The sequence below is a fragment of the Nannospalax galili genome, unplaced genomic scaffold (assembly GCF_000622305.1).
Source record: "Nannospalax galili isolate Female #2095 unplaced genomic scaffold, S.galili_v1.0 scaffold645, whole genome shotgun sequence".
In the NCBI taxonomy this organism is placed as follows: Eukaryota; Metazoa; Chordata; class Mammalia; order Rodentia; family Spalacidae; genus Nannospalax; species Nannospalax galili.
In genome coordinates this window covers 321,016-348,577 of record NW_008353556.1, presented here as the reverse complement: position 1 = coordinate 348,577, position 27,562 = coordinate 321,016, and the positions used below count along the sequence as shown (strand labels likewise).

Here is a 27,562-nt window from a genome sequence, read left to right as displayed (position 1 = left end):
AAAAACTGGAAAAATATCATTATTGATTAAATAATTTTAAGTTGATAGATCACTAATTTATGGATTTTTGGCTGCCTACCTTCTCAAAGTAAAGAATAATTCCTAATAAATCAGAGAGAGGTTGGGGAGAGGGGAGAAATCCATAAACTAGAATATAAAAGTTGGTTTCTCTGGTCACAACTGCCATGTCCTGACAGCTGTCTTTCCTTCTCTTCATTCTAAGGGAGTTGCTCCCATGGTTAAGAGTAAATACATGCTTAGTGTCATTCCCTTGAAGATGAGGTGGGGTCCAGAGACCAACAGTGTGGATATCAAGCGGGAGCACTTAGAAACACTCCAGCCTTATGGATGGATCACCGTGGAACTTTCCAGGAGGAGTGAAAGTTTGGAGAGCAGTGTGTTGGTCTGAACTATGATATCAATAACATCACTTAGAGCTCCTTTATTTTGCTAAAAATATGTAAGTGTGTAGTGACTTACACTTGGTGCACTGTCTACCAACATGAAGGACAGTTGTCATGGTGAGGATGATGATGAGATGGAAAATAACATACACTGGATTGTTCCTAAGTGGATATTGCAGGCACTTCTCTCCTATGGGGATCTGTATGTGCAAAATCTGCTGGCCAGAAAAGCAGAGGGACAGCCACAAACTGCTACCTGTGTGTTGTCATTCTGAGTGAAACCCACAGAGAAATCTGGTATTTTAAATACAGGGCCAGTCAAGGACAGACATTTACGAGGCACAAAACTGATCTGAAGGGGTTCAGTGCCTGTAACTACAAACCACCAAACACAAATGATAAGAGGGAGGCCTCGTGCCTCACTAACGTTAGGGCTCTGGACACCTGGGAAAGATGTCTAGATGATGGTTAGCCTCTGAAGATGTCTTGGAGGGACTGCCTTGGTTATGTTGGTTGATATGGGAAGTCCTATCTTGCTTGTGATTGAGACCATCCCCTTAGCAGACCTTGGACTGTATAAAATTGAGGGCAAGCTTAGCGCGGCACACACTAACCCACTGCTTTCTGCTCTTGAAGGTGGATGCTCACACAAATCATATAGAGAGAGTGTGTACTGATTGTCTCATTGGTGATGGAAGAGTCTAGGGAAGAATGCATGCTGTGAGTTGCTCTAGTATCTGCTGAAGAGATGTGCTGGTGCACAGGGAGCCTTCATTTCCCAGCGCTCACGTCTCAGAAGAGTCATCCGAGCCAGTGAAGTTGGTTTAGCTTACATTTATTTATTTTCTTTACATGTATAATAATCCTAGAATAACAGAATCTCTCCAAATTGTTAATTTCTATAAAAGTGGCACTATATCTGGAGGTGAATAAAGCTGGTCAAATCCTGGCTGGGCCATTTGGAACTGTCACACTGACAAGTAATGGAACTCTCCAATCTCAGCCTTTCATTGTGAAATGCAGTCTGCTGTCAGTGCAGATGGTAACTGGGTGCTGTGCTTCGGTGACCTTGGCAAGCACAGAGCCACAGCCATCAAACACAGGAGGATAGGAACTCCCCAGAAGAGCTAGAGAGCCACCCCCCTTCCTGAATCTACCTGACTCCCTCAGTGCCTGAGAACCATCATCCCACTATCTCAATTAAATTAATATTATTCTCTGAAATTTCTATGACAAAGAGCAAACAGATAGATCTGAAAATGATTTCCTGAGTTTCAATGTAAAAGCAGACTTCTTGCACAGCTGGTACAACTGGTGCACAGTTGCAATCCTAGCATTCCAGAGGCAGGGGCAGGAGGGCTAGCATCTGAAGGTGATCCTCAACTACACAACGAATTCATCCAGGACTGCCTGGGCTACATGAGACTGGCTTGGAAAGAATAGGGGAAGGGAGGAGACAAACTTGGATGCTGCAGATAGTCTACAGAGGTGAGGAGTCAGGGGAAGAGGGAGGGAGGGGAAGAGGGAGGGAGGGGAAGAGAGAGGGAGGGAGGGGAAGAGGGAGGGAGGGAGGAAGGAAAAGAAGGAAGGGAGGGACAGAGGAAGGAAGGGAGGGAGGGGAAGAGGGAGGGAGGGAGGCAGGCAGGCAGGAAAGCAAACAGGAAAGGAAGGAAAGAAAGGAGTGTGGATTAAAATGCTAAAACAGTATTTTTTTTTAACAAACAGTTTTTTAAGTCTGAAGGAGAAATAAAATTAATATTAAGAACCTGGAACTGAACCAATCCTGTGGAATCCTACATTGACACTACTAATAAATCACAATATCTGTAATAATAATCAATCGCTAATAATGTCAGCTTGAATTTTCCCACAGACATATCCTTAAAATTCTCAACACAGATGAGAATAACATCAGGGAGGTTCACAAACCCCGGGAAGCAGGCAGGAGTCCTTTTCTGATGCAACCAGTGATGGCAGTAAAAGGATGGGAGCAGCCAGCTGACAACTCCACACTGTCCATTTGACTTTAGTGAGGCCATGTCGAACCCATATTGAAAGCAGATAATGTTTGCTATGGAGCAAGAGGCCAAGCCACCTGTACAGGTTAAGAGCTTGTGAGACCCTCTCACCACAGTGTTGCATCAGAAGAACAGAAATCACACAGCAAACACAGAGACACAGGGATCAGAATTAAAGAGAGAGATTCACACACAAAACACGGGTGGGTACATGCTACACGGCAGAGAGCAAACCCTTTTCTCGCTGGGCAGATTCTTTCTCAGAGAGACAGACGGAGAATAGCCACTGCGATCCAGATCCTACAATCAGCCAATAACAGTGATAGTGAAACAACAGCAAGATTTTTAGAATCGCCCCTTCCTCCCCCTCCGGCTCCCAGATCACAAAAACGTGTATGACTAAGGAAAATCAGGCACATCTCAGGAGAAAAGTGAAGTTGGCAAACTCTAAGCCAGTGTGCAGGCTACATGTGCAAGTCACATGTACAACTCACAAACAAAAATACCACTAATTAAAGAAAGTGGATTATACTTTAAAAGTCTTAGAAAAATTCACAGAGTTTTATGACATAATTTGAAGGAAAGAAGCATTTTAAACTGAGACTAGATCACAGATTTCTGACTTTAATTCAAACAACCCATATAAAAACATTCAGTGCTATTTTGAAGGAGGTTAAAATGACTAAATTGATATTTGAAAAACATTGATTATTGATGCAAAGATTATTGATTTTTATATCTCTTTGAAGCTAAAAAATATTGCAATCCCTGGTACCCTCTGAACTCTGTATTTTTTGCTACAATTAAAAAAATCACATCCCTTAAAATAATAAATGAGACAATATTTTGATATTGAGCTAATAAAACACTTAAACTCAAGAAAATAGTCATGATCATCCTTTCTACCTCAAGTACAATCCTAAATACTGTGAACGCATTTAATAAAGCCAAATATTAATCTTAATAATCAGAGGAACGAGAAAGAAAATTGCCAGCCAGCACTGCTGTCCTGTTGTAAGGAGTCAGGTCAGGGAAAGCTGGACTATGTTCCACGCATGTGCAGAAATCACAGGAATGTGCAGAACGTGCAGAAATTATCTGCTGCTATAGCTCGCTGCATCTCTTGGGCACATGAACTGCCTGTTTAGCCTCATGCCCAGGTAGGAAACGTCAGTAAATCATCCTCTGCGTAAACTGGTCCAATTTCTTCTTTTTTATTTTATTTATTATTTTTATTTTATGTGTATGAGTGAATTGCCTGTGTGTAGGTAAGTGCACCCGTGTCGTGCAATGGCCACGGAGGTCAGAAGAGGCTGTTGGATCCCCTGGGACTGGAGTTACGGGACAGTTGTCAGCTGCCATGTGGGTTCTGGGACTCAAACCCGGTCTTCTGCAAGAACAACCAGTGTTCTTAACTGCTGAGCCATCTCTCCAGTCCCCAATTTCTTCTTATTATAAATCAGATTAATTTTTAGGAATCCTAACTACTCCATTCTCTCTCTTTCTCTCTTTTTTTTTTTTTTTTTTTTGAGACAGGGTCTCCCTGTAGCCCCAGCTGACCTGGAACTCACTATGTAGACCAGCCTGGCCTTAAGTCAGAGATCCACCTGCCTCTGCATCCCCAGTGCTGGGACTTAAGGTGTGCACCACCACACCCGGCTTTCAATTTTCTAAATTTTTCATTATTTTTATGTATTAGTTTTTGTAATACTCGGTTATTATTCGTTGGTAAAAAGGTATTGTAAACTTGATTATGAAGGTGCCAGTTTTGTATCTCAGCTAACTTGGTCTTTGTATGAGTCCATTTTTCATGACCTTCGTCTCCATTTACCTGTGCTCAATTCCGAAGCATTATTTAGGTCTAGTCAGCTTATTATCTGAAAACTGACATTTACAGAGGAAAACCATGTCTCAAAAATGTAGGGCAGGTGTGGTGTTTCGGCGGCCGGGAGAGCTCAGGGTCCTTCTCAGCCTGAGCTGCGGAAGCCCCATGACAGGAGACCAGGCTTCAAAGCACCAAAAAGAGATGTCATGGAGGATGTGCTGCCTGAGATGCCAGGAATTGAAACGCAACCGAGAGGACTAGGTGACCTCCGGGTTCATCCTGGACACCCTGCCATCCCCCAGAGGACAGAGCGCAGGCGGTCGGCTGTGCACCCAGGTCCTTGGGACACAGTTTCAGGATGCTGCGCCTGCACGGTGCGCGCCCGCTGCCCCCAGACAAGGCGCGTTCTGAGCCGCACCTGGGGCCCCGGCAGACGCCTCGTGCCGCGCCCTGATCTAGTTTATCAGAGGCGCAGACACTTCTCCTTTCATCGGGGCGTCTTTTCATTTTGCTCTCTGTTCAAAACACTGGACACAAAGGGTGTTCTTCATCTGTGTGCTGCTGAAACGAAATCTTGAGATAGGAAAAAAGAAAAAAGAAAACAAAAACCTTGCCCTAAATTCCCTTTCAAAAGCGAACCCTGAAAGGCCCCAAGCACAGCTCCCAGTGCTGCGCGGCAGCAAAGCCCAGCCTGCAACCGGAGAGGTCAAGGCCAAGGTCAGTAGCCTGGCTCCCGGCCCCTCACCACCACAGGAAAGAAGGAAAACGGGATTTCTCTCTGTTCTTGATCACCACTGAGATCCAGGGGCCCAGCTGTTTTCTGTCTCCAAGGGATCCTAAAATCAAGCTGCAACGCTGACTCTTTTACTGTGCCAGGCCTCAGGCATGGCTCCTTACGCCCCACTCTGAGCAGCAGAAATTTCAGATGTTTCTTTCATTAATCATCAAATTAGAAATCCTCATTTAGTTCGGTACTAATATGAAAAATTAGTTTTAAAATTGAAGTCTTGAAATCTTGAATTTGGCAACCTTCTGGATAAATATCTTTTAATTGAAAATTATAAGCTAAGTTACAGAAGAGAATAAAAATTAAATATGCTTAATGAAGAAAATACTCAACATTTCTTCATGTATAAATTATCATGGACTTTCTTTTAATCATGCCACATTGTCAAATAGGAAGAAGTAGGATTTCTAACTTTTCTTGGCATAATTATATATGCTACAAAGTATGCATTTACATACCAAGGTCATGGTACAAGGTGCTTTAGGGTCTATCCTTTCAGAATAAAATGTATTATTGATTACTTGAAATGGATTTTCGGAGCCATTAGAGCGAAGGATGTGCATAGAGACACACTAGGACCTTGAACCATGGTGAAATTTCCACAAGAAAAAACTCATAATGATGTGGACTCTTCTTGATTCTACCTGGAAGTTTGATTAGTTCAAGTAACAAAATAACTCATAGACTCAAAAATTTAAGACAAGGTCACATTTACACTCACAGCTCTTTGTAACACATTTGATTTTACCAGTGAGTGGAGAAAAAAAAAAAAAGAAAAACTTTAATGAAAAGCTGTTCAATGAGCAAACTCGTAGAATAGCATGGACAGTAAAACAATTTCTTACATGTAGCCATTGTTTGCAATGCAGATAACCTCAGAATTTTAAATCATGCCCGTAACTGTCTAAAGACCCAGGGGGAGGCATAGGATGCACCTGCATGTTTGACATTTGACTGCAGCTACAGAGACATTTGCCAGATTTTGTGTTTGCTTCAAACAATTCCTCTCCATTCCCTTCCTGTAATACCCCACTACATGAGTGTACATAATTTCGTACACACCTAGAAGTTAACACCTGTTTGTAAAATTGCTCCTGACACGAAGGTGGAGACACCCACATCTGTCACCACGTCTTTGGTTTTGATGAGAAAATGTCAGAATAATCAAAGCCCACTTGCCCAATGAGCATGTTCCACGCTGTTGTGTGATTTTGCCCCTGGTCGTCTTTCAGATCTAGAATATTCTAGTAGTCTGAGTTGATGGTATTCCCTTCTCTGCTGAGAAAATTCTCAGAAATTTAAAGGCAGTCTCTTCCAAATCAACCCCTTCATCTCAGTGCAGATACAAAAGACCTTTGCAAATAAAATGCATGAACTTTCAGCAGCCGCAGTCAGCTTGTCAGGCTTAGCAGGGAAGTTCTGTTTTCTGAGGCTCAAGGGCAAAGAGTACTTTTAAGTATTTGGAAGGTGATTTGTGTACTTACTCTGTGAAAGATGCTCGGCTTACTTTAATGGTGATATTTGGTATTATGTGATTTTGTAAATTGATTTTTTAGAGCCTTGGGCAAAAGAAGGAAAGATTTTCATTTCTTCATTATGGTTCCTTTCTTGACTTTGTTCTCCTTCACTAAAACAGCAACTTAGTTTCAATATTCTGCAGTTTGAGCTACACTGCAGTGGGGCTCATATAGTAAGTCTGAACATTTCATCCCAGAACATCAGGGAGTGCTGTGTGTTTCCTTCCAAGAAATTAAAAAGTTCACTTTGTGGTCTGGAAATGGATTTGCCAAAATTCAATCAGAAACAAAGTAACAGGAAACAGCAAACCAGGTATCTTTTTAGTGAGATGTTGATCTTCAACAGCATCATCTACAATCACCTGGATATTCCTCTTGCCTTGTTTCCTAACTCTCTAGAAAGTAGATCAGTTTATACATAAGCAATACAGCTTCAAAAAGATGGAGCTGATGAGAGACACTGGGTTTTCAGACTTCACAGAGGGTGACAACACAGGTCCTATTTTGGTGGACCATGACCTACCCTTCTACCTTAGATGAGAACCTGGTGGTACTACCCAAAACCCAACCCTGTACTTTCCAGTCCTACACCCAGTTTGTGTTAATGGCTCTCAAACATGGCTTGGAAAGGCAGCAGTGTTTCTGTGCCTGGGTTTTATCTACCAGGTGACTAGCAGGAACAGGGCAGACACGGTTTTCTATCTTAACCGGGTCAAGTTCATAACTAAGTTTTCAACACACTCTTACTTACAAAAAAATAATGAAGAATGACAGCACCCCCCCAAAATCCTGGAGGGGTATTCTAGGAGGAAAAACAACTATAATATTCCATCAGCTTAAGTTTTGAAGGAATTACATACCCAGGCCTTCAGATTCAAACAGACATGTTTCATCCACCCCCAAATCCCGGCACCAGGATAAGAAATTTGCTGTGTTGTCTCGGGCAAAAAAGGAGCCTGAGGGAGCACTGGCTTTGCATGGAATCTTCTTCAATGCCAGAGTCTGAAAAACAAAGAGAGCTCATCAGGTGGAAGACGTGGCATGTCATCACAGAGAGGTAGTGAAATATGATTCTGCTTTCCACAAAACACTTTGGAATGATCTCGTGCTGATAAAAGAGGTCTACGAATAGTCAAGAAATGGCAAGGAATGCTATAGAACCTTCTCTGGCATTGGGAGGCTGTGGAAATCACAGTAATACAGTCAACAGACACGAGTGCGTTCCCTGGCACAAGTTGATCTTTCTTTCTCTCCTAATATCAGTCTTTGCTTTTTCTTTCCTCTAAGCATTCTGTAAGTATTTCTCACAACTACAAAAAATGTGTTTTTCAGCTGTAAAAGAAGAACTCGCCAATATTGAAATGAAATTAGCCTGTCCTGTAATGCATGCTGACATATAAAAAGTTCACAAAATACATACATTCTGCCGGCACTGAAATGAGGGGAACAGCAGAGTCGCTGGCATCACGGGTGCGATGATAATGCCAAAGATACACCAAAAACCTCTTTAAAATGCAGTGCTGGGGCTGGAGAGATGGCGCGGTGGTTAAGAGCACTGGCTGCTCTTGCAGAAGAACCCAGTTCAAATCCTAGGGCCTACATGGCAACTATCAAGCATCTGTAACTCCAGTTCCAGGGGATCTGATGTCCTGTTCTGGCCTCTGTGGGCATTACACAACATGGCTGACTTACACACATGCAGGCAGTACACTCATACACAGAAAATAAAAATAAATCAAAAAAATTTAATGACAGTGCCTGAAGTCAGGTGGGAGGGGCTATGGGAGGTGCAGATAGGGGAGAAGGGTCTGAATATGATCAGGATGTATTGTATGAATGCACAAAGTTTGTGTCTGGAGAGACGGCTCAGGGGTTAAGAGCGCTCACTGGCTGCTCTTGCAGAGGACCTGGGTTCAGTTTCCAGCAGCTACACAGTAGCTAACTATGTCCACAACTCCAGTTCCAGGATGTCTGATGCCCTCCTCTGACCACCGTGGGTACTGCATGACATAGGTGCACTTACATATATGCAGGCAATACACTCATACAAATAACAAATAATAAATTAAAAATGCATAAGTCAATAAAAATATAAAAAGAAATAACAAAGATGACAATCGACAGCCTTTCTTCCAGACGATTTCCTTTGAAGCCATATGATACAGCTTGATATATGCAATAACTCATGTCTATAACTCCATTTTTACCTTAAAGTACCATGTACAGTCTACGGCACTTCAGGGACCACTGAGTAGAGGGCGTGGATGGACTGAAAGAGCCAGAGGGAAGGCAGGTCTGCAGTGGGGCACTGCTGTCGGAGATGGCCACACACACAGTTGCACACAAGTGCTCACAGTAACTGAGACTGCATGCATAAGACCTGAGCAGGATCCAACCAGCCAAAATCCCAGCACAAACGAGAGAGCTCAGGAAGTCCCACTCTAGCTGAGGAGCTACTGGCATTCCATGGCTGCTGAAGGGGGGAGCAATTTTTCTTCTGGGATGTGAGCCTCGAGAGGCAACCCCGTGCTCTGGTGGCTGGTCCAGACCCAAGAACAGGCAGGGACTAAATGGACGCAGTGAGTAGTAAATAAACAAAAAATCAGCGGGAGAGAGAACATGAAGTTGAGAGGGACATGGAGGGGAAGAGACGAAGGATCGGAGGGAAATTTAATCAGAACACACTATAGACGTGTGTCACATATGGATATTAAACATTTGTAAAGGAATTGGTTAGGATACAGGTGTGCATGAAACCAGACAGACATTCCTGTTAACATTCTTTCACACAGACAGGAACTTGGCACCACATCGAGCATCACAGACTTTAACAGAGGAGAGCCAGTTTTCAAGCACTGTGTGGAGCCAAGGGATGCATGTGATGTCAGAGCCTGAGTAAAGCATTTGAAAGATATGAACTACTTGAGGTTTTGTTACTGCATAGTTGGTGTGAAAAGCCAAAGGGAAATGTATTGTTTCAAAAGCCTACTGAAAAATTACACATACAATATCTGTAAATGAGTCCATATGTATAGCTGAACGGTATATAACAAGAAACAGTACCAGACAGGAGAAACTGCTCTTTAAGTTGTTGGCCAGCGTAGTCTGAGAGACTCCCAAAATTACACAGGCTATTGCCACAGCCCTTGATGGCCTCCCAAAACTTGAAGGGAAGACCCTACTGCTGCAAGGAGGACATACTTCGGACACAGGACTTCAAACAAAGGATCTGGAACTGACCTGGAAGCCTCCTCCCTAAAGATCAGCTCTCATAGTTTTGGAGGATACTACCCAAGCTGCTAAGGGATCAGTCGATGGTCCAACCCCAGCTTTACTGCCTAATAACCACATCAATCATGGGTACAGCAAATGACACTGGTGCAGTAGTGGCACTTTTACCTTGGAGGTAATCAACAGCTACCTAATTGAATTTAAAGCCCGCTCACTGGGAGGGAACTCACGTGTGGTACTGTAAATGTAGCCAAATACACATGTGGAAAGGTCATAGATCTTAGAGAAAACCTTAAGGCTCACACATCCCTACATAAATGTAATTTCTTACTGTATGCTTAATATGAATCCTTATATTTACAGACAAGTATACTATATATCACTTATCAAAGAAACTCCTTTTTTCAATAGAAAGAGACTATTACCGAGCTCCACAATTTGTCACACACAGAGGTTAAGTGTCTGTGAGATGCTCAACCCTAAGTAACACATCTACAATGGATGTTAACTCTACACTTAAGGCTTCTGGAACATAGTAGAACAAGGGGTACAGAGAACAGTAATGCATTTCCCAGTTCTCATCAAATGAAGCTCCCTCATACAACAGAGGGAGATGAACACAGAAGATCACAAATGGCCAAAGTGTAGAGAAGAAGAGTGTGCAGAGTGTGGGTCCCTGGACAGGACTCCCATATCAAACTTCACCCACCAGGAACTGTCACAGAAGAGGGGGCAGAAAGATTGTAAGAGTCAGGGGAGGAGGTGCGGGACCAGGAAGCAGAGTCCTACAGGCTCCTGAGAACTTGCTCATATGAACCTACAGCAAATGCTGTCAGCATGCACAGGACCCGTGTCAGCATGCACAGGACCCGTGTCAGCATGCACAGGACCCATGCAAACTCAAGCAGACAAAAACCCTGCATAGAACTGGGGAGATGAGCAGCAGGCCCCAATCTTGGCCAAAGAATTATTGGCAACTGCTTACTGCTGGATGAGGAAGAGCTGATCTTCTTTAAAGGAAAGACTCTAGATAGGCTGGCTAGACCCCAGTGATGAACTTATACTGAGAGACATCTGGGGACACTAACTTGACTTGATAGGCCTTAACACAAACAACAGAATGCATGAAGTCAAGTGGGGGGCGGTGGGAGGGTGTGGATGGGGGAGGTGGTATAAAGATGATTAAAGATATTTTGTATGAAATACACAATTAAAAATATACAGCAGCAGCAGCAACGAAAAGATCAAGAGAGGTGCCTTTGTCAGTTAAAGGCAGAACCAGGTGCACCCTCTATCCATAGGGTAACCAACATGTTGTGGGGTGCTGAGTTCATCTACAGGAATGGTTGGGAAAGGATGACACATGGCGAGTTGGTGATGTTCTAACCCCGATGGCTCCTACAATTCTTCAGGCACACAGATGCTGTGCTATGATATAAAAGCATCTTTTGCTACAGCACAGGAGGGTCTGTCTAACCCAAGAGACCCGTCTTTTCACTGCAGGTTAAATTGGGCTAATAGTAAACATAACTGACATTTTAACATGAATACACAAATACACATATGTGTGCTCCAGGCACTTAGTTATATTAACTTACACATGTGTGGCTGCTTACAAAGTAATAACACTTTTTACTTTGACCTAGTGTAAAGAAATGGTACAAAATATTGAGTTTCACTGTACAATTTAAAAAATTTTTATTTTATAAGTGTTCTGTGTGCATGTAAGTACATCTGTGTATGCAATGCACACAGTGGCCAGAAGAGGGCACCAGATCTCACAGAACTGGAGTCATGGATGATTGTTAGCCACCATGTGGGTGCTGGGAATTGAACCCTGGTCCTCTGCAAGAGCAGGCAGTGCTCTGAACCACCGAGCCATCTCTCCAGCCTCCACTGTGGCCTTTTTATGCATGCTTATGACATAAGTGGATTATACTCACACTAGTCATTACCCTATTTTACCCACTTCCCTGAGCTTTCTTCCTCTTCCCTAATATTCTCCCTTTTACTTTCATTTCTTCTTTAAAATCTAGACTCTGTACATGAAAGAAAATGTGCATATTTGTCTTTCTGAACCGCAGCATTTTACTTCATATGATGGTGTCCCGCTCCGTCCACATGCCTGCAGATGTCATGAGTTCACTCTTCCTCGTGGCTGACTAATCAGCATCATGTGCACGCACCACATTTATTTATCCACCCCAATGGCTACCTAGACTGACTCTCCAACTTGGTGATCGTGGATAATGAAACAGCAAACAGGACGGTGTGATTTACTCTGTGTTATGCTGACTCCGACTCCTTCCCGCATCACCCAGGACTGGGCGAGCTGACTCATAGGATAGCTGTACTTTCTGTTTTGTGGGGAACCTCATAGTGGCTAGATTAATTTACATTCTTACAAGCATTTGTTGGTTTTTGCTATATAATATCTCATTAACTGATTTAGTCCAGGTATCAGCAATGGTTTTCAAAGAAATGCCTCTTCATATGAGTTGCAAAAATAATCATATACATCACAGTTTAATATCTCCTTTGTAAACTGTTTATGAACATAAATTAGTATTTTAATTTTAAAATTAAAATAAACATATCCTGAAATCCAGGAATTGACTTCTAGGAATACATCCTGCTCAAGGGCTGGAGAGATGGTTCAGTGGTTAAGAATACTGGCTGCTCTTGCAGAGGACCATGGTTTGGTATCCATCACTCATATGGTGGCCTACAACTATCCTTAACTCCAGTTCTGGGGGATCCGATGCCCTCTTCTGGCTGCTGTGGGCATCGCATTTATGGGTATACTTTTGCATATGCAGACAAAACATAAATTAAGAAGTAATCTCAGCTCTCAGGCCTCCCTGCCCACTCCAGATATACATGCTCCTCCACACCTGCCAGGGTCAGTTCTGTCCCCAGCCTCAGCTCTCAGGCTGACTGGGAGATTTCCCACCCCAGACCTCTGGTGCTCCCTTTTCTGAGAACTTTATGTGCCCATCCCAGAGCCTCATGCTCCCCCAGACTTGAAGTGGTCAGTTCCCTCTACCATCTCAGCTCTCAGGCCTGTTGGGGCTTCTGGGAGTTTTCCCCTCTTCAGAACTGTGGTCCTGAATTCCCATTCCCAGGACTTCCCTGCACCCCACCTTCTAGGCTCTGCACCCCAAAGACCTGAGCTCTCCCCCAGACTAACCTATCAGTCACCCTGTTCACTTGACAGCCTCCAGTCCTCCTGCTGATCCAGGACCCTGTGGAGTCAATCCCTGAACCTCAATTCAAAAGTTGCACCTATCTCTAGACTAACCTATCAGTCACCCTGTTCACTTGACAGCCTCCAGTCCTCCTGCTGATCCAGGACCCTGTGGAGTCAATCCCTGAATCTCAGTTCAAAAGTTGCACCTATCTCTAACTGAGACCACTTTTTAAATTTAATTTTATCTTTTTAATTTTATGTGTATGAATATATTGCCTGCATGTAGGTAAGTGCACCCCTGTCATGCAATGCCTGCAGAGGTCAGAAGAGACTGTAGGATCCCCTGGAACTGGAGTTAAGGATAGTTCGTAGCCACCATGTGGGTGCTGGGACTCAAACCGGGGTCTTCTACAAGAACAGCCAGTGTTCTTAACCCCTGAGCCATCTCTCCAGCCGAGACCACTTTTTTCACCCCATTCGCACATCAACATAAAGTGGCCCTCAAACTGAACACCAAGCACTGCTCATCTGGGCCATAATGTGAGAAGCTGGGGAAACAGCAAAGATTCAAACATTCAAAAAGCCCAGATCATTTACACCAAGGAACACCACCACACAAGTGCAGATAGCCAGATCTCATTACAAAACAAACACAGGAATAATGAAGACAGTATTTCTACCACAAAAATTAGCACCCCTGTGGCAATGTCTCCATAAGGACGAAAGCCTCGTGGACACACAAGACAACGATTTTAAGATAGCAATTATGAACGTGATTAAGGAACTCAAAGAGTATGGGGATAAAAGACTGAATGAAGACCATGGAAACACAGTTGAATGAAATGATTAAAACAATTCATAACACAAAATTAGAATTAAATAAAGAGAATCTCTGAAGAAAAGCCAAACTAAAATAAAACTTGAAAAAAAAAAAAAAAAACCCAGGAACTCAAAACAAAAAGCTTAGAAGAAAGAAGCAAAAAAGGAAAGGGACGGAATGGAACAGAAAACATCAGATCTTGAGGACAAGCTTGGAGAAATGGATCACTCAATTAAAGAAAATGTCAAATCTAAGACAACCCAGGAACAGAATATGCAAGACCTCTAAGGCACTGTAAGAACAAACCTACACGTCACAGGCATAGAAGAAGGAGCAGAAACCCAGATCAAAGGTGCAGAAAATATTTAATAATATCATAGACTAAAAGCCCAAAATCTAGGGAAAGATATTTACTAAGGTACAACAGGCATATAGAACACTGTGTAGACAGGACCAGAGAAGAAACTCCCCATATAACATAACAGACAAAACACTAAACAACCATACTGAAAGCTGTGAGGAGGAGAATGAAGCCACATATAAAGGCAGGTCCATTGGAGCAGCAGCTGACTTTTCAGTGGAGACTATGAAAGCCAGAAGGGTTTGGACCAATGTCCTACAAAGTAAAAAACGAACAAGGATTCCAGCCCAGACAACAATACCAGCAAAATCATCAATTGTCATTGAAGGAGAAAGAAAAACTTTCCATGATAAAAACAGATCTAAGGAATTTATGTCCATGAAACCAGCTCTACAGAGAGCACTCAATGCAATATTTCAGTTTGAAGAGACCAGTCACTCTCAAGAGGGCACAAAGAATAACCTCCCGATGACGGAACAGTTAACCAATAGAGGTCTCAGAGGATGGTGTGACAAGGTGAACAACAGGTATTAAGAAACACTGGTCAATAACCCTCAGTATTAATGGTCTCAATGAATAAAATGAGACCAGGAAATGATACAGATTAACTGATTAGATTAGAAAACAGGACCCACCAATTTGCTGCATCTAAGAAATGCACCTCACCAGTAACACGTTATGGTAAAGGGATGGGAAAAGTTATACCAAGTAAACAGAACTAAGAAACAAGCACATGTGGCTATTCTAATATCTGATAAAATGTACTTCAAACCAAAACTATACAGAAGAGACAGGAGGGCTCACTCATTTCATACTTCTTAAAGTAAAAATCCACCAAGAAGATATTATAACCCTAACATACATGCACCACACACAGGGGCACTCCAACCAGGGACAGTGGGTGACTTCAATACCCCACTGTCACCAATAATCAGGTCAACCAGACAAAACTAAATAGAGAAACTCTGAAGTTAAATGACGTCACAAATCAAATGGTCCTAACATATCTACAGAGCATTCTACCAACTACCAAAGAAAGCTCTTTCTTCTCAGGAACCCATGGAACTCTCCCCCAGACAGACGTGCATTGGGACACAAGGCAGTTCTCCAAGGGAGAGTTGGTCCTTTGAAAAGCTTAGCAAGATTGACTACCTTTAGCCAAATTGAGAGAGAGAGAGAGAGAGAGAGAGAGAGAGAGAGAACCCAAATTAATAATCTCAGAGATTAAAAGGGAAACATTACAACAGACCCTGAGGAATTCAGAAAACTGTAAAGACATACTTTAGAACTCTATATTAAACTAAATTTTAAAAGTCTAAATAAATGGATAAAGTTCTAAATATGTACGGCCTACCAAAGTTAAATCAAAATGACATAAATAATTTAAACAGACCCATAACAACCAACGAGATAGACACAGTATTTAAAAATCTCCAGACTAAAAAGAGACCAGGACCAAATGCATGCAGTTCAGAATTCTACCACACCTTCAGAGAACTAATACCAACATTCCTCAAATTGTTCCATAAAATAGAAAAGCAAGAAACACTCCCAAATTCTTCCTTTGAAAAAAGTATTACTCTCATACTCCAAACCAGGTAGACTCAACATCTTTAGTCTTCAGGAAAATGCAAATTAAAACATCTCTGAGATTTCATCCTCCTCCAGTCAGAATGGCCACGATTCAAAAAATGATAAATGCTGTTGAGGCTGTTGAGAGAGCACACTTATCCACTGCTCAGGGGAGAGCGAACTGGCAGAGCCACTGTAGAAATCAGGCTTAGGAGCCTATAGCTAGACAGGTCACAGGACATAGAGGAGAGCCTATTGCTATTATTCTGCTAAGCAGATGAGGTATTACACTGACTCCTAGTGACTTAGCGTTATACCATAGATTAATGCGTCACTCAGCTCTCAGAAGAGAAGCTTCCTTATGCCGCAGACGGTGATTTACACAGAAACCCACAACTGGCCAATGTGCAGAGAATAAGAGGCTGCTGAGTGCTTATCCATGAGTAGGGCACTGATATCAAACTTTTGCCACCCAAGGCTCAAGGATCATTGCAGAAGAGAGGGTGGAAAGACTGTAAGAGCCAGAGGGCGTGGGTGACCACGAGGAAACAGTTTTCCAGAAAGCCGGTCAGTTACTCATATGAACTCACAGCAATGGTGACAGCAGGCACAGTGTCGTGTCCCATGTAACCTCAAGCCAGACAAAATTCCAGCACAGACATGGGGAAGTGGGTAAGCCGTCCCAACCCTATCCGAGGAACTACTAACAGCCAGTGGCTGCCGGGAGAGGGAGAGATAGTCTCTTTCAACAATGGGACCCAGGCTCCAATGGCCGGAATCCACATTTGGGGACACAAATTAGATTCCATTGGCCTTATTATATATATATATATAATAGAGTACATTAAATTGGGTGGGAATCAGTCAGAGAGGGTATGGATGAAGGAAGGGGTCTAAATCTCATCAAAATATATTTTATAAAAATCACAAAACTTCCAGCCAGGCGTAGTGATGCATGCCTTTAATCCCAGCACTCGGGAGGCAGAGGCAGGTGGATCTCTGTGAGTTCAAGGCCAGCTTGGTCTACATAGTGAGTTCCAGGACAGCTGGGGCTACAGGGAGACCTTGTCTCAAAAAGAACAAAAAAAAAATCTTCAACTAAAATTTTTTTAACAAGAATATATCTTCTTAAACACTGTGGAGTAGGTCAGTAGGAGTAAAACTATGTCATGAGAGAGATGGCTGAGTTGTGTAGCAGGTATAAACACAGTGGAACTCTATGTAATCAGTAAATGAGTGAGACTTACAGGTGCTGCTGTGACACTTATGTGTCCATAGTATACTCTTAAGCAGAAACCAATTTACATGTGTGTACTATGACTTCATTGTATGATATGTGGGTAAGCATACACAAATAGATAGCCCATGTGTAAAGTTAAATCTACATAAATACATTACAATTGATATATTTATAAAATAAACACTTAGGAATACCTTAAGAAGGGTATGCATCATGTTGATAGCAATTACCTTGGAAGAAAGAGTTGAGAGGCTATAGTAGGATTTGGAGTGACTTTCAAACTTTGTCATCACTTTCAATCGAAAAAAATCAAAGTATATAAACTGTGTCTGCCAAAAGAATTTGAGGAAAGTATTTGCTGAACAAATTCCTCAAACATTGACTCTAAAGCTGCTTATGGTATGAATAACACAGAAATGATGGTTTTAAAAAGAATGTAAATAGATCCAAGCACTGAGTTATTTTAATATGCATTACCCATACCCTGGATGATGGGTTTTGAGACTTCAATGAAGTTTGTACAACAGTAACTGATCCAAACTGTAAAGCATCTGACATCACTCTGAGCATGACAATGGTATATGTGTGGCAGAAAGGAATGTAATGTCCATGTTACACAGGAAGGGCAAAGGGTGGCTTCACAGTTCACCAAGGAACACATTTTAAGGATTCCCCACAATAACGATTGTTCTCAAAACAAACAAACAAAACCCTAAAACACTATGCCAGTCCTTAAGAACCTAGGACAGGCAGCCAGAATAGAAATGAAAATCGTGTTTTTCCTGCAAGCAAGCAACCTTTGCAAAGTCATCAGCATAGCACCTTCTAGAATGCAAAGTCAACACTATCAGATATTTTAGAGCCAGCAAAATCGCACCTGGCTGCTGACACTTTATAATGTGGGGATCCCCCCCCCAGTGCACAGGGAGCCAGTATTGCTCCCTGAACTTGGTGCTAAGGTGTTGAAGTATTCACTTGTGCTCCAGATTTGATAAAATCAGTATTTCTTTATCAGTGGGCAACTAGGAGAGACCTTTCTAGTCTCAACCCAAATGAAACCATTATTTAGAAGTTTTAAAAGTCATCCGCACTCATCCGGCAGTTCATGAGCTTTCACACACCGCACATCAACAAGAATAAGACTTTGTTATGCGACCAGCAACACAAGGCTGGTCGAGTTTGGGATTCCTCTCATCCACAGTCTACTACAAGTTCAAGGTCAGAGCTGCTGTGCCATTTCGAGCTAGCATTGTGGGAGCACAGTTCTTGACTTCATCTGAATTAAAAAGTAAGTGAGTCAAGAGTCAATAAAACTGCAATGTGCAACAATTTAATTAAAAGTCTTTTGAGGAGCTAGGATAGTCCATTGGTAAAGTGCTGGCCTTGCAAACATGAGGACCAGTTATTATTATTATTCAATTCAATAATAAATCCAGGCATGAAAAGTTCAAGTAACACCTCTGAGCATTCTTGACAGATACTTGATACAGTGCATAGAGATTCCTTGAGCGGAACTGAGATGGAATAGGAATTTAGACTCACCTGTGAGCAAGTCTAGCTACTGGGTACCACGCTTTGGTATGGGAATCAATATTTTGTATTGACAAAATGAAAGTTAACCTCTTTGATCATGTAAAACAGTCAAATGGATGCATATTGAATCTTGTAACATCAGCAAAGAACTATTCATATTTCTCAAAGGCCTAACCTTAGATACGTATCGATAACCCTTGAATACCTAGAGCAAACAGCCATAAATTCCCAAACTGCTTTTCCATCTGCTTCCAACAACAGAGATGCTAGTTTTTATTTTATTTCGATTTCACTTTGAAGGCATTCCCTTCATCGCGCCACCTCTCCGTTCTATCCTCCGCCAGGCTGTGGGAGCGCGATGGCTGAAGTTCGCATTCAGCTGTGTTTGCGCTGTGTTGTCTTGGGAAGCTTCCTTAAAGCCTGCCCTCAGTCTCACTGCAGTGTCTGTTGGAGGCCATGTGCTTCCAGGCTATGTGAGTTTGAGTGTAAATTCAATAATAAAGTTCAACTGTAACAGGAAGTGCTCAAAAGGATTAAATATTATCACTGTCACCAAAACATGTAAAACAATGATTTCTTCTCCTGTTTTCTTGTAAATATTTCATTGTGGGTTCAAGAATTTCAAGAAGACGTGAAATTGAAAGGAAATGAGGGGGGTGTTGGAAGAGTCGGAGGGGTTAGACGGAGGGGCGGAAATGATGTAAACAGTTGAAATTAAAATAAAAAGACAGGAAAAAAAGGCAGCCATATCTTCAGCCCAAAGTTAAACGTCAGCTTCTAAACTATTTTCAGGCAGAATATTATTTCATGATGGAAATGTGACGCCTTTGAAACAACAGCTACGATCAGCATTCGAAATGTGGTGACGAGAACGCAGAACTGCTTCTTTAAATTCTAACCAACTTAGATTTTGAGTCATTTGTGGATGATGCTACCAAAGCGGCACATTCAAAGTGAGAAGCCATAGCCATTATCCGGTGTTACTGAAAATCGAAAGTTGAGCACTCTGTAGTTTTCCTTGCAGCGAACTCTCCAGATCTCTTGGTTCCCTTCAAATGGAGTATTCACCTGTGCCTGCTAACAGAAATACAACCACGTGGCCATTTACAATGGTTTTACTTAAAGGATGAGGGGCTCAGCATAGGAACTGTCTGAAGGTGTCGGCATTTCAGCTTCAAGAGGGCGGTGGAGCCACTCGCACCTGGGGAACAGGGTCTTCTCCTGCTTCTGTGATGCCCACAGTGCTTTAAGCATGGGAGGTACTGACTTAATTTATGAAACATGGTGGGATTACAAAAGACGGACAAGAGTCCCTTCAGTGCCCACCATGGTCTAGGCACCCAACGCTGACTTTCAAATGGGCACTCTGTAGAATTCTCAAAACACAAGACCATGAGACACAGAATTAATAGCATAATGTCTCCATTTTCCAGATGAGTAAGTTGAGCAGTACTCAAACTAAATCATGCAGTCTCACGTCCACAGTCTTTCAAAGTGTTCCACGATTATTCAAAAATGCCTTGAATCTAGTTTTTTCCAGCAGTTGATATTTCCCAAGTTTTTGGTCAAGTAAAGTTAAAATGAACAATTGGGTATTGTATGTCACCTAGTCCAGCCATGCCAAGAGGAAACAAAAGACCAAAGAAATAGTTTCTTCAAGTCCCTCTATACTGTGACCTGAAAAGTGTAATCCTCCTGCTTTAAGTGATTCCTTCTTCACAACAGCTCAAGACAGACCCCGACCCTTGATCACAGCAAGGAGACATTTCAGTATAAAACAGAAAAAGATGCGGTACTTGCCAAGAAGAAATATTGTTTCTTTTCCAAAATGTATACGGAGTGTACTGTTCAAATACTCAGGCAATAAAGTCACTCTTTCCGCAGTGGAAATAATGTTTCTATTTGAATCCCCTGGCTGCCTTTAGACTGACTGTGTATTTTATTGAAAAGTAATCTCTTTCAATAAAATTATTTCACTGAACCTTCAGAGTATCAAGGTATCTAAATTCAAATACCATATCCCTTTAGAAAGAATGAACATAAGGGCATGGCAGGGGGAGGTGGCTCAGTGGGTAATGGCACTGGCTGCAAGCCTGATGGCCTGAGTTTAATCCCAGGTCCCACAAGATGGAAAGACAGAACCAACTCCTGAAAGTTGTCCTCTGACCTCCACCTGCCCAGTGGCACTCATACCCACAGACAAGCAAAATAAATAAATACATATTTGGAGGCTAGAGAAACGGCTCAGCTGGTAAGAGAACTTACTGCTCTTGAGTTCGGTTCCTAGCACCTCCATCAGGCAGCTCACAACTGCTTCTAACTCCAGCTCCAGGGGAGCACCACTGGGGACTCTGATACCCTCTTCTGGCCTGGACCAACACCTGCATGCATGTGGTGCAATAAGCTCACATAGGCACATATACACACGTAATAAATCAATATTTTAAAATGCCCCTTTTTAAAATATTTTATTTTTATTTTTTGTGTATGAGTGTATTGCTTGCATGTATATGAGTGCACCTGTGTCGTGCAATGCTGTGGAGGTCAGAAGAGGGCTTTGGATTCCCCTGGAACTGGAGTTAAGGATGGTTTGAAGCCACCATGTGGGTGCTGGGAATTGAACCCGGGTCCTCTGCAAGAGCAGTCAGTGCTCTTAACTACTGAACTATCTCTTCAGCCCCATAAATACCCCCTTTTTAAAAGAAAGGATAAAAATATATTCTCTAAGATGAAAATCATAGAAATTTTTAAAAATTAATTTTAGTTTTGAGAATTTAACACGCGGGAACTGTATCTGCATTACTTTAGTTTTGAGAATTTCACAGGTGGGTATTGGATTTGCATTATTTCCATCCTCCCAGACCCCCAACTCCTCTCATGTCCCCCACCTTCTTCTCCTTAGGACTGTGCAGTCAGACCCTGTGCCTCCACGTGAGCCGTGATTTAGCACAGATGTCACTGAAGCATCAGGCTGGAATTCCACCTGGGACCTTGGCCTTCCCTCTCCAACATGATCTCCAAAAGAGTGAGATCTGACCTTTGATGAACCATGTTATATCCACCACACTGTAGTGCGCCCCAAATAGTCACACAATGAAAGGGAAATATAGTGCTTTCTTATAACACAGGTTTAGCATAGCTTATTTCCTTTAATCACTGGATACTCAGTTAATAGGAATAAATACGCATGTGAATAGTTTGAATGCCTTGGAACCATTTCTGTTATATAAAATGATGGTGGTAATGAAAGTCCAACCTAGATTCAAAAGAGGATTGAAACAGGGACAGGAAAAGAAGACTGTGGGCTCTATTTATGAGCTACAAACAACCTCTGCCTGATCTACAAACCTCTGCCTGATGAAAACCTGCCCAGGGGCTTCCAGAAGTTTCATTTATAACTAATATGGAAACAACCAAGACAGCTTCAGTGCATAAAGTGGGTAAATAGACACTACGCATAGACAATGAAATACTAATCAGTGATAGACATAAAGGAACTAAAGGTCATGGAAAAGCACAGAGGAAAGTTAAAAGCCTATTACTAAGAGACACCAATCTAACATGCTGAAAAGATCACATGTGAATTGATTCAAGTTATATAACAGTCTGTAAAAGACAAGTTGGAAGACAGTAAAAAGATCTGGGTGGGAAGGTGTAGAGATGGATTAGCAAGTAAGAGTGCTTACTACTCAGTCCTGAAGATCTGAGTTCAGTTCCCAGCACCCCATCAGGTGGCTAATAACTGCCTGTAACTCTATCACCAAGGGACCCAGTGCCATCTTCTGGCCTCCTCAGGCACCTGGACATCCATGTGGACACATACTCAGACACACTCTCACACACACACACATATATAAAGTAAAATCTTTAAAAAGAAAGGTCCGGGGACAGCAGGTAAGGAGGGATCGTAAGAACGGAGAGTCAGTGAGGCCACTCTGAATGACGCTGTGTTGATGGACGCCTGTCATTATTCACTTCTGAGAGGTCCTGAGTAGGATGTTTAAACAGTAGGGTGAGTGTGAGAGCATGTTAATGTAGTCACAGGTGGTAACTGATGCACTACTCTACTGTCCCTTCCACTGAATTCAAATAAAAACCTAAAGCTTCTCTTACATTCGGAACTACAGCAGTCAAAGTCTTAAAATCAGAAAGTGGGAAAGTTGCCCCAGTAGCAGGAGGGAAGGGCTGAGCCCAAGGAGACCAAAGGGTAAGACAGTTAACAAGCAAGGCCACCTTCCAGAGTAAAGTGACAGCAGTCCACCCAGTGAGAACCACAAGGAGAGTGGATGTAAATGTTCTCACTGCAGAAAGCCGTATAATGATAATGTTAATTATATTGGTTTTAAAATTAATAGTAAGTATACAGATCAAAGCAGTACATCGGATGTCACTAATACACACAATTTTTGCCAATTATACCTAAGCAAGCTGAAAACAATGGCTATAAAACTTTATGTTACTAATAGTTGTTCAAGACCCTGGAAAGCACGGGCAAGGGCAGCCCAGTTTATGCAGCTCACAGTGGCCACAGAGATACAGCCCAGTAAGGTTCTGTGCACTGAAGAATATCAGGAAATACTGACGTTTTATTGTGAAAAATCACCTGATTTTGAACAATTGAATATGTGGGCATGGCATGAGGTTGCCAGTTTATAATCTCTGTTCATAATGCAGAGTACTAAATGGGTTTAAGATTTTAGAAGCACCTGCAATCTGTGTGAGCTTTGGGAAATGTAATTATGTCATGTTTGTCAAGGGCAGACTGAAGGAAAACAGAAGCACTTGAAAGGTTAAAAGAGTCCTCTCTCGCCAGCTACTTTCATCTGGGAGCCTCGAACATCAGAGTAGAATGCCAAGACTGTGGATGTGAGACACAGGCTGGGCAAGGAGGGCTCTCAGGGAAGGGCAAGGAGGGCTCTCAGGGAAGGGCAAGGAGGGCTCTCAGGGAAGGGATGGTGTTCTGGACACCAAGAGGGACCATGGCTCAGAGTCTGAAAAAAAACGAGTAGTCCTTAATTGCAATGACAATGCTCAAACAAAATGATGGATAACGTCAATGTTTTCAAGACTACACCCATTTTCTGTGACTGACCCACACTGAGAGAATAAACTTAAGGAATTGGACTAGAAAATTCCTTTAAAACACAGGTTAAAATTTTCACCTCCACCAAATACTCTGTAATTTCGAAGATGCAATAGTTTATAAATGTTGGCAATGAATTTTGAGTTCACAGAATCAGTAATTCTAATGCTTAAGTAAAAGCTTCTTGGTACCCATCGTAAAATATTCAAAGCTGAAATATGTTTCCAGAAACTCAAAGTTGTTTGCTGAATGTATTCCAGGAGCTCAGTGTTTGTCGTGGGTAACACACTCCAAACACCCTAAAGAAAGGCTATTCGTGGTTCTGTGTGTTTCGCTATTTCAGTTTCTAATTTCATTGTTTTGGAGGACATTTTCAGATACCATCATGCCCATCAATCAGCTGACTGGGACTGCGAATAGTTACTGAATCTATTTCACCTTTTTTGAACTGTGGGCTAGACATGACGTGTTAAGGACTAGGTAAGGTGCTCGGGAAGGAGCTTGTGGATCCTCCTAGGGCCATAGCTTAATTTCAGCAATATTTTTCCCAAGTGCACCTGAACTTTCAGGTCCATTTACAAATGCCCTGATGAGGGTCAAGTGTTAATTATTTCATCACCTCTGTCATTAGTATACTAAGCTCACGCATACATAGGAAAAATGTAAATTTTATAACAAATGCTATTTGTGGTGATTGAATCACTATTTCCCTCTGTCTTCTGATTTTTCCTCTTAACGTGCTGTGATTTATCTCTGATTTCTACTTTAATCAGAGCTCACAGAATACGGTCAAGGCTTTTTGGACCTCGGTTCCCGCAGCTTGCATCGGCCTGGCTGCTCACGCTGGCGGAGGTTTTATCTAGCACCTGCCTCCCTCCCTCTCACTTACAGAGTCCAGGACCACTCCTGCATTCTCCCTCACTTACAGAGTCCAGGCCCACTCCTGCATTCCCTCTCACTTACAGAGTCCAGGCCCACTCCTGCATTCTCCCTCTCACTTACAGAGTCCAGGCCCACTCCTGCATTCTCCCTCACTTACAGAGTCCAGGCCCACTCCTGCATTCTCCCTCACTTACAGAGTCCAGGCAAAAAAACGAGTAGTCCTTAATTGCAATGACAATCCTCAAACAAAATGATGGATAACGTCAATGTTTTCAAGACTACACCCATTTTCTGTGACTGACCCACACTGAGAGAATAAACTTAAGGAATTGGACTAGAAAATTCCTTTAAAACACAGGTTAAAATTTTCACCTCCACCAAATACTCTGTAATTTCGAAGATGCAATAGTTTATAAATGTTGGCAATGAATTTTGAGTTCACAGAATCAGTAATTCTAATGCTTAAGTAAAAGCTTCTTGGTACCCATCGTAAAATATTCAAAGCTGAAATATGTTTCCAGAAACTCAAAGTTGTTTGCTGAATGTATTCCAGGAGCTCAGTGTTTGTCGTGGGTAACACACTCCAAACACCCTAAAGAAAGGCTATTCGTGGTTCTGTGTGTTTCGCTATTTCAGTTTCTAATTTCATTGTTTTGGAGGACATTTTCAGATACCATCATGCCCATCAATCAGCTGACTGGGACTGCGAATAGTTACTGAATCTATTTCACCTTTTTTGAACTGTGGGCTAGACATGACGTGTTAAGGACTAGGTAAGGTGCTCGGGAAGGAGCTTGTGGATCCTCCTAGGGCCATAGCTTAATTTCAGCAATATTTTTCCCAAGTGCACCTGAACTTTCAGGTCCATTTACAAATGCCCTGATGAGGGTCAAGTGTTAATTATTTCATCACCTCTGTCATTAGTATACTAAGCTCACGCATACATAGGAAAAATGTAAATTTTATAACAAATGCTATTTGTGGTGATTGAATCACTATTTCCCTCTGTCTTCTGATTTTTCCTCTTAACGTGCTGTGATTTATCTCTGATTTCTACTTTAATCAGAGCTCACAGAATACGGTCAAGGCTTTTTGGACCTCGGTTCCCGCAGCTTGCATCGGCCTGGCTGCTCACGCTGGCGGAGGTTTTATCTAGCACCTGCCTCCCTCCCTCTCACTTACAGAGTCCAGGCCCACTCCTGCATTCTCCCTCACTTACAGAGTCCAGGCCCACTCCTGCATTCTCCCTCACTTACAGAGTCCAGGCCCACTCCTGCATTCTCCCGTGTGGCCTCCACTGTAGGCTCCTCACATTCCGCTCTTCTCTCTGCCTCTCCTTCCCCTCTTTCCTCAGCTAATGGCTGTCCCCAGGTGAAGGCTAGCCCAAGGCTAACCCTCACAGGTCCCTTCGCTTGAGTAAAGTCCACACTGCTCCTGCAGGTTCTTAGCTGTCCACTGACTTTCCCTCCAAACTGTATGTTTCAAGAGGAACAGGGACAGAAGCAGAAAAATTCTGTTCACCAGTTCATCCAGTTTCAGGGGAAAGCCTATCAGATCGTACTTAAGAATTACTGACACATAAATAGAAACACCTGCAGTCAAAACGGGGAGAGAGAGAGAGAGAGAGAGAGAGAGAGAGAGAGAGAGAGAGAGAGAGAGAGAGAACAGAATTACATAATATTCAGTGCACATATACATACACAGAGTGATAAATAAAATAGATCTCACAAAGACTTTTCCTCCATTCTTTCCTAATGGTTCTAATAAGGCCCCAGTCCAGCTCACAGCACTGACACCTTAGAGCCGTTAATCTCATGCGTCTTTCTCCCTTTGCTATCATACTGACACTCCAAAAACTTAAGATTTGGAGCATTTCCATTTCCGATCAGTGAGGCATAGCTTCTATGATGATACATACACATATACATGCATATATATACATATGCATATATGCAAACTCAGGCATGTATGTACACATGTACATGTATGTGTACTGTCACAAACATTTATTATATAGGTAGAATGATAAAGATCCGTCTCTTCTCCCACGGACGTTCCACTGTATGTGTTATCTTGTAAAGGCTGTCTGAAGTTTGCTTCATGACCACCCTCCCCACTGGCTTTAATCATGTACAAGTCCAGCATGTACTGGGGGACCTTGAATTGAGGAGGAGAAAAAATGATCTCCGTCTTCACCAACCCCTAATCAAAGTTTACCGTTTCTTCCATCATGACTTTAGACGACGGGAAAAGGCAGCCCATCCCATAAAGTGTATAAAGTGAAAATATAGGCTGCTGTTTATATTACAAATATGACAGATATTTGGAAATATTGGGTTACTGTCTCTTTAACTTTAAAATTATGACAGCGTTTATAACAACTAATGTCAGACGAAGTTTTTAAAAAACAAGCCCATGGCTTTTACTGAGCTTCCATGTTTATTTTTACTTTTGTAAAGATGGTTTAAACTCCGATGATGTTTCATTAAAGTCGGTTTCATCTGTGCTATGTTTGCGATGCCATGATTCATTTTGCGAATTTAAAAACAGCATTCTGGGAGGATTTAGAGACTGCACCCCTGTGGAAGGGAACAGCACACAGGACTGACTCAGGTCTTCAGATCTGCAAGGAAGACCGCCTCCTTCATGAGCCTCGGCACAGAAGACTCCAGAAGACTTCCTCACTTCAGTGTCTCGATCGCGCCCAGCTGAAGGCTCTTTTCTTCCTCTGTACGGCAAACATTTCATTCTTTCTCAACAGTCGCTGATTGAGCTAGTTTTTATGATTTATTTTTCCTTTAGCTTCAAGAAACTAGTCTATTGTTTACTTTTAGATGTGGCAATAATGCCAGCTGTCCATCCACCAGACAAGCAGAGCGTGCTGTGTTAAATTAGACATGGCCAGCGAGGTACCACATGCATCCCAGCCGGCTTCACGCATGGCACAGAGGCAGAGGCACTCTGCGAACTCTAACAATGGAAGCATTCACATGGCAGCTGCAGAAAACTGAGACAGAGCTGGAGATCCACAGGCTGTACCTCCAGTGACCTCATCTGAGAACACCCTGCCACTGCCCTGGGACGGAACACCATCGCTTT

At 42.4% G+C, this 27,562-nt stretch overlaps 1 protein-coding gene across 3 annotated transcripts in view; it reads right to left on the bottom strand.

Annotated features, from left to right (window-relative positions):
- The window catches only part of Gas2 (growth arrest specific 2), a 145,119-nt gene that overhangs the window by 82,606 nt on the left and 34,951 nt on the right, over positions 1-27,562 (bottom strand). For all 3 annotated transcript variants that reach the window (XM_008850704.3, XM_029554839.1, XM_029554841.1), the window contains exon 4: positions 7,412-7,553. In XM_008850704.3, coding sequence (XP_008848926.1) covers positions 7,412-7,553 — 142 coding nt within the window. The remainder of the gene's footprint in view (positions 1-7,411; positions 7,554-27,562) is intronic.